The sequence below is a fragment of the Oryza brachyantha genome, chromosome 1 (genome assembly GCF_000231095.2).
Source record: "Oryza brachyantha chromosome 1, ObraRS2, whole genome shotgun sequence".
Taxonomy (NCBI): domain Eukaryota; kingdom Viridiplantae; phylum Streptophyta; class Magnoliopsida; order Poales; family Poaceae; genus Oryza; species Oryza brachyantha.
The window spans coordinates 28,501,246-28,509,129 of NC_023163.2; the positions used below are offsets into that span (position 1 = coordinate 28,501,246).

A 7,884-nucleotide genomic window follows, 5' to 3' on the forward strand; every position below is an offset into this window, starting at 1 on the left:
ACCACGTTTCATGGGACCATACCGGATAGTGGAACGCAGGGGAGAAGTTGCGTATCAGTTGGAACTCCCCGCTAACATGGCCGGAATCCATGACGTGTTCCATGTGTCGCAGCTCAAGAAGTGTCTCCGTGTGCCTGAGGAACAGACCAACTCCGAGCACATCGACCTGCAGGAAGATCTAACTTATGTGGAGAAGCCAGCACGGATTCTAGAGACCAGTGAAAGGAAGACTCGGAACCGTGTGATCAGATTCTGTAGAGTTCAGTGGAGTCACCACTCAGAAGAAGAAGCGACATGGGAAAGAGAAGATGAGCTCAAGGCCGCCCATCCGCACCTCTTCGCCAGTGCCTCCGAATCTCGGGGTCGAGATTCCGTTTAAGGGGGTAGGTTTGTCACACCCGGAGTTTCGTCCTAAGCCTAAATGGTAAAAAGAAATTCGTAAGCAACAATTGGCTTAATTAACTCAGGAAAAATCCCTCTAAAAGGAATTAATTCAATTAAATCGAGGCTCGCAAATCGACTAACAGGATTTAAAATTTAAATTGCAGAAGTATAAAATTTGGCCAAACAAATTAATTTAAAACTCGGCAAAAGTGGGGTTTTCCTTTTTTCCTCCTTTTTCCTTTCTTTTTCCCTTCCTTCTCAAATTGGGCCGAAGTCCAATTTTCCTCCCTCTCTCTTTTTCCTTTTCTTTTTCTTTTTCTTTTCCTTCCCGGGCCGGCCCAGCCGAGCCGGTCCACTCCTCCTCGGCCGGCCCAGCCGAGCCGGCCTCCCTCCGCCCGCCAGCGCGCGCCCCCGCCTGGGCCGCGGCTTCGGCCCAGCTCGCCGCGACGCCCGCGCCGCGAGTCCGCGCCGCCTCCCTCCTCTCTCTCGCGCCACTGACAGGTGGGGCCCACCTGTCAGTGACTGCTTCGCCCGCCGCGCCGCGTCCAAGCCGGACTCCGCGCCGTCGCCGCAACCGCCGCCGCCGAGACCGCATCGTCGCCGACTCGGTCTCCAACCTCCGCTCGCCCTAGCCGGTGCCGCCACCCTATAAATCCCGAGCCGCCGTGCGCCGTCGCTCATTCCGCCGACGCTCGTGTCGCCGCCGCGCTGCTGCCTCTCGCCGCCGCCGCGCAACTTCGCCGTCGGACGCCTTCGCCGCCGTCCAGCCGCGTCATCACCTCCGCGCCGCTGTCGCCGACCGGTCGCCATCCTCGTCGTCGTCGGTGAGCGTCCCCGCGCCGCGCATTCCTCCGTCGCGCCGTCGCCGTCGCGCCCGGTCGCCTCGCCGCCGCCGATCGATCTCCGCCACCACCGCCGATCTCCCGCACCCGCCCGCGTCGCCACCTCCGCCTCGGTCTCGCCGACCCGCCCGCGCCCTCGCCGCCGCCGGTGAGCCCCCGCACCTTCCTCCCCTCTTTCTCCCCCTTTCCGGCCGACCGCCGCCGAGTCGCGCGCCGTCGCCGGACGAGACCGAAGCTCGCCGCTCCCGCCGGTCGCTGTGGTCGTCGTCGCCTCCGCGTCGCCGACGTCTGGCCGCCGTTGCTTGCGCCCGCGCGTGCCGCGCCGTCACCGCTCGCCAGTCGCCGTCGCCGCTATCCTTCCACCGCCGCCGTGCGTCGCCGCCTCGGCCATCGTCGTCGTCGCGCCGTCGCCGCCCGCCGGTTGTCACCTTCGCGCCGTCGCCGTCGCCGTCGCGCCGCCGTCGCCGTGCGCCGCCGCCGCGTCGCCCGCCGCTCCCGCCGGTCGCCGCCGTCCGCCCGAGCTGCGCTCTGCTCTGTTCCTCTCTCGCTGACGAGTGGGCCCCACCCGTCAGTCTTCCCCGCGCCCCTCCTTCCTCTCTCCTCCCGTGGGTCCCGCGTGTCAGTCTCTCCCTCTCCCTCTCTCTCACCGACAGGTGGTCCCCACCTGTCAGCCGTCAGCTTCCTCTCTCCTCGCTGACGTCAGCAGCCCCATTAATTGCGCAATAATTGATTTAGGGCTTTTCTGTTTAGTTAAAAAACCCAGAAAACTTCTAAAATTCATAAGTAATTCATCTAGTCTCCGTTTAAGTCCATTCAAATTTCATTAAATTCATAAAATTATCAAGAATCCATTAAAAATAGTTTCTTTTGCTGTTTCAGTAGAGTTTGTGCATGTTTTATTTATTTTTGTGCTCTGTCGCCTAGATTCGGACCCCGCCGAAGAGCCGGTTTACTTCGAGATCGTCGCCGAAGTTCCCCAAGGGCCAGAGCAAGGCAAGTGACACTCATCCTTGAACATATTGAACCCATTATTGCAAATTCCTTGCTTATTTATTTCAAATATGCATTGTCTTAATTAAAGTACTTACTTTATGCCATTTTCGGATAAACCTTATTATTATGCCATTGTTTATCCAACTTTATTCATTGCTGGACCAGGGGTAACTTGACTAGAGATAGGCCTAGGTTAATGCTTAGCCATGCTTAGAACAAATAGCTCATGGGATCACATTTAATCATGCTTAGTTCTGAATAGCTGAGATATTGATTCACTACCCGGTTCGGGTTAATGTCAACTAAAATATTGACAATGGTGGGCTGTGGGTGCATGGTTTTGAGAGTCGCACCCATGGTAATTAAGGACCGGTTCACGGGAAACCCTGGAAGTAATTAAGTGCTAACCACATTCCGAAATGGGTAAGGTGGGATTTGGAGCATGACTTCGAACTATTTGACGTACCCAGGCAAGGGTAGGCGTGATGGAGTATGGACGGGCAATCGTGGTGTAACGAAAGCTTCTCCTGCTTCCGGATCTACCAAGGCACAAGAGGGGACTGCCCGACTTGGTGTAAAGGAGGGGGTGAAACCTGAAGTGTGGTGCGATTAAATAGGGAGGGTTGTGTAACGGGTCCTATCACGGTCTCCTTTTCGGTATGCCGTGGTGGTATGTCGGCACACGTTCAAGTGTAGTGGAGTCGTGTCTTGTGGGTACAGTAGTACACCTCTGATCAGAGTATAAACTATTCGAATAGCCGTGCCCACGGTTACGGGCGAACTCCCAGCTTCACTGTGATTAGTGAACCCTAATAACTTGAGTAAATTTGTTATCACTTGGGACTACTGCAACGTGGTGTAACGTTGAGTAGTGGTTGGGCCTGTTGCAACGTGGTGTAACGTTGAACAGTGTTGTGGTACTTTACAACTGCTTATTTTATTTATGCTTTACTGTACTTAATTACCTTTATTCTTTAAGCTCTGTTATTTATATAAACTGCTGCTTTATCGCAACTACCCCTAGCCTGTCCTTGTAAATCCCGTTGCATCATTTATTCTCCCCTTGTCCGTGTTACTTGTTGAGTACGGTGGTTTGTACTCAGCCTTGCTTAACTTTCCCACCCCAGGGCTAGAAGTCGAGTCCGATGGAGGTGCCTCTCAGGAGTGAGCTGTTCCGCCGTCGAGGTGTTGCCTGGGACTGGAGTCGTACCCGCTGGAGCTAGTCTACCCTTTGTTTTTCTTTCCGCTGCATTTCCGCTAGAATAAGTGTAATTTTCAGTTGTTTCTAAGAACGGTGGTTATGTAATCAACATTGTCTTTTTGTGTACCCTGGCTGGTCCTGGACAGGGGTTTAATACACAATTAAGTTCAGAAATTCGTGTGAGGAATTTCTGGGCGTGACAATAAACAATCGATGTATAAATACAATTTAGAAATTATCTAAAATTTGAGAGTTTACATACAAGTATAATTTAGAATGCAAGTATAAATACAAATTAGGATACAATTTATTTTTTAAGCCCCAATAGGGTGACATATATTAAGGAGTGCAAATAATTACAAAAGTGTTGTGGGCTGGCCGAAAACAGCTTACAAAAGGAAAGAAGAGGAGAAAAGAAGGGGTGAAGCAGCGGCACCGAGAGAGCGTCTTTAGAATCATAATACAATTTATAATGATACTAGACGTACAATATGTATGGGTCATGATGCTAGTTTCTATGATCCAAATGGAACCGTGGTATTTTTCTTATGGAATCTTTATTCCTCTATTTTCGTATGATGCCCGGGCCAGCGGGTTTGATCTATCGTTATCTAATTATCTTCATATGGCTAGTCCAGCTGCCCAGCTCCATGATTGTATACCGTATAGTACTCCATAACTTCCATCCAGGGAAGCCAGCCATAAATCATGGGCAAGTACCTCTTTCTGGACCTGACCCACGAGGTGCAGTCCAATACTTGTTTTGAACAGTATTTCAAATGCAACAATCTCGGGATAACTAGGGAGCATAGTAAAGCAATCCTCCCCGAAGACGCCAGTGCCTCATGCCGTCTCAAAAGAACGGAGCGAGATCAGACTGCAAACAACGGGGAATTTAACTATTTGCCACTTTTAAGTTTGTCATTTATCCAAATGTCCCTCTTAGCTTTGCACTTAATATTTTGCCACTGGAGAGAGGTTATTTCTTAACTATTTATCACTTTTGCCTACGTAGCGAGCCAGCATGACGTATCCGCGTGGAAAGCGACGTGAACCTCACCCGTCAGCCCCTTCCCTCTCCTTCTTCTCCACCTCCGGCCGCCGTAGCTCCTCCACCTCGGCGTCCTGCGCCACCGCTACCCCGGCGACGAGCGCGAGCAGCAGTAGCAGCGCCACCGTGGCGGCAGTGCGTGAGGGCGAGCCACTTCGCGAACGTAATGGCGAGGCGGGGTCGTCGGCAGCGCCCCGAGGGCAAGCGTGAGGGCGAGGCGGGGTCGTCGGCAGCGCCCCGAGGGTGAGCGTGAGGGAGAGCCAGCGAGCATTGGACGTCGGCCACGCCGTGGTCGTGAGGCGGCGGGCTAGATTCGGGCATGAGGTTGCGGCCGCGGTCATGAGGGCGTGCGGCGGCATTGGGGTGAGCAAGCGACCGCCGAAGCAGGCCGTGCCATGGTTGTGAGGCGGCACGCCCCTTGGAGCAGACCATGCCGCGGGCGTGAGGCGGTGCGTCAGATCCGGTCGCGGCCGTGAGGTACTCCGCACGGTCGGCACCGCTCGTGGCCCCGAGGACATCGTCGGCTTGCTCGGAGGATAGGGTCAGCAACCAGCTCGAGGAGGTGTCGCCGCGGCGACTCTGCTGTTGCTGCTTGTGCTCATCGCTGGGGTGGAGAAGATATGACAGCCGGAGGTGGAGAAGAAGGAGAGGGGAGGGGCTGACGGGTGGGGTCCACATCGTTTTTCCACGTGGACACGCCACGGTGGCTTGCCACGTAGGCAAAAGTGCAAATAGTTAAGAAATAACCTCTCTCCAGTGGTAAAATATTAAGTGCAAATCTAATAGGGACATTTAGATAAGTGACAAACCTAAAAGTGACAGATAGTTAAATTCTCCGCAAACAAAGATCAACATCACGCTGTCCTTGTTGCACCCCCGGTAGCGCACAGCCCAGCAGCCAAAGTGGACGCGGCAGTTGCATCTTACACCAAAACAGCAGTTACGGCCAACTCAGCCTGCCAGCCGGTACCACCGTGCATAGCAATCCTATCCGCTGGTACAATTGCAGTCATCAGACGACACCAGACATGTGCGGTGCGCTGCTCTAGATATGTCGATCTCATGGCCGCGATCTGCAACATCGAGCAGCCCGCGAGTTCTACGACTGCCTCGCCATCTCCACACCCCCCGCAGAACACCAGGGTACAATCGCTATCGTATCCGTTCCGATCAGTTCCCCACTGCCGGCGTTCGACATGGACGCTTCACGTGCCACAGGCCAACCGGCGGCCATGTAAACCTGATCGCAAGAGGTGACGGCTTCACGCGGCACACTGACAAGTGACGGGTGAGGTTGTGAATGGCACCGATCCGTCTCTACTAGTATAAGTTTACCTGCTTATATATAAGTTTCTTTCGCTGCCTTCGATCTCTGCAGGTTCGTAGATCGACCAGGAATTCGCGATGGTTGCGCCCTCCAAGTTAGTGCTGATCACTGCGGCGGCGCTGCTGGGCTGGGCGTACAAGGCCGCCCGGCCGCCGCCTCCGGCGATATTGGGCGGTCCGGGAGGGCCACCAGTCACCTCCCCGAGAGTCCAGCTCGAGGACGGTAGGCATCTGGCATACAGGGAAGCCGGGGTCGCCAGGGAGACTGCCAAGTACAAGATCATCTTCTTCCATGGCTTCGCCAGCACCAAGGAATCCGACTTTCCGGTGTCTCAAGTGACAACTGCCACCGCTAATCTTTTGGGATCGATCAGTGATGTAGTGCTCTTAATTGGTTGTGAATTATACCTTGATCATCTCTGTCTTATTTGACTGCAGGAGCTGGCAGAGGAGCTGGGGATTTACCTGTTGTACTTCGACAGGGCCGGGTATGGCGACAGCGACGCCAACCCAAAGCGTGGGCTGAAGAGTGACGCCACGGACGTCGAGGAGCTCGCGGACAAGCTGCAGCTCGGGGATAAGTTCTATGTGGTCGGGACTTCCATGGGCGGCTACGTTGTGTGGAGCTGTCTCCACTACATACCGCACAGGTCAAAGCATATGCATCAGTTCATGTTCATCTGATAGGCTTGCAGCCAACAAATAAAATGGTTCATCTGATCGGCTGCGCACAGGCAACGGGACAATCGGTGCCCTAATTTTCAGTTTCTGATGAGAGGTTGGACGATTGCAGGCTGGCCGGCGCGGCGCTGGTCGTGCCAGCGGTGAACTACTGGTGGCCGATGCCTGCCGCTGTGTCGGCCAGTGCGTACAGCAAGCTGGACGTCGGGGACCGGAGGACGTTCTGGATCGCGCACCGCATGCCTTGGCTGTTCTACGCCTGGCTCAAGCAGAAATGGTTCAGGATCTCGCCGGTCATCGAGGGGAAGCCCGAGGCTTTCACTGAAAAGGACCGGGAGATCCTAACTGAGATTCAGAGAAAGGAACAGGAGACTGGCCAAGTGGACAGGGTAAGCACCACTGAATCCCATGTCCACGAATTTTATATCTTAAAAAAGACGCACTCGTGCGGAATAAACATAAAGTACACGAAACGAAACAGAGAGTTTGCTCTGACACGGATTCGACGTGTATAAGCGTTCTCAGGGCAAGGCAACGCAGCAGGGAGCCTACCACTCGCTGTGCCGCGACGCCACGATCCTGTTCGGCGCGTGGGAGTTCGAACCTACGGCGATGGAGGACCCGTTCCCCAACGGGGAGGGCGTCGTCAGCATCTGGCAGGGGCGCGAGGACAAGATCGTGCGGGTCGAGGTGCAGCGCTACGTGGCGGAGAAGCTCCCGTGGGTACGGTACCACGAGCACCCCGAGGGCGGCCACCTCTTCATGGGCGCGGACGGTGTGGGCGACATGGTCATCCGGGAGCTCTTGCTCGGCGAGGAGCCGCGAGATTTGTAGAGCGGTAGTGTGGGGATCCAGTTTGTGTACCTATATTGGACTACAGAAGTAGAGAGAGCGGAACACAAGCCCACAAACTCACAAATATAAATTCACATAGATTGGAGGAAGAATATTTAGGTATTTAGGTGCAAGCGGCGATCGTTGATGAAATAATTTTTCGCCGGGACAGTTGCTGACGAAATAAATATATTGGGTCTCTTTTTAAAAGAAGGTCCACACATTTGCGCGGCTAGATTTAATTTATTTATGTGTTTTTTGCTTATATTAGTTTTAATTTCTTTTGTTGTTCAGACTCCCGGTATACTTTTAATTCCCTTAATTGTTTTGTTTTCAATATAACTCTATTAGTGATTTATATCTAACCGCTTAGCACGCATGGTGCTATCTCCTGTATGGTGCTACGATTCTATAAATGTATATTAATATTTTAACTAAAATTTATTATTCTTACAACTATAACACCCAATAGTACTGTTGGCAACTGATCGCCGGAAACCTTGACTGGGCCTCTTTCGTATCAGGCCTTGGTGGACGTCGACCGAATTGTGCCCATCGCAAATTCCTTATCT

The 7,884-nt window shown here is 53.5% G+C and overlaps 1 protein-coding gene across 3 annotated transcripts; it reads left to right on the forward strand.

Annotated features, from left to right (window-relative positions):
* Window positions 1-5,551: 5,551 nt before the first annotated feature.
* LOC102722165 lies at window positions 5,552-7,624 on the forward strand. Of its 3 annotated transcripts, none has more exons than XM_015837159.1 (5): window positions 5,552-5,764; window positions 5,850-6,133; window positions 6,236-6,447; window positions 6,591-6,867; window positions 6,995-7,624. In XM_015837159.1, the coding sequence occupies exons 2-5, from the start codon at window positions 5,876-5,878 to the stop codon at window positions 7,310-7,312; spliced, it is 1,065 nt and encodes a 354-aa protein (XP_015692645.1). In that variant the 5' UTR covers window positions 5,552-5,764; window positions 5,850-5,875; the 3' UTR covers window positions 7,313-7,624. The 3 variants fall into 3 exon arrangements, with proteins under 3 accessions (XP_015692645.1, XP_006645052.1, XP_015692650.1); XM_006644989.2 differs by having other exon boundaries at window positions 7,004-7,624; XM_015837164.1 differs by having other exon boundaries at window positions 5,552-5,759.
* The last annotated feature ends 260 nt before the right edge of the window (window positions 7,625-7,884 follow it).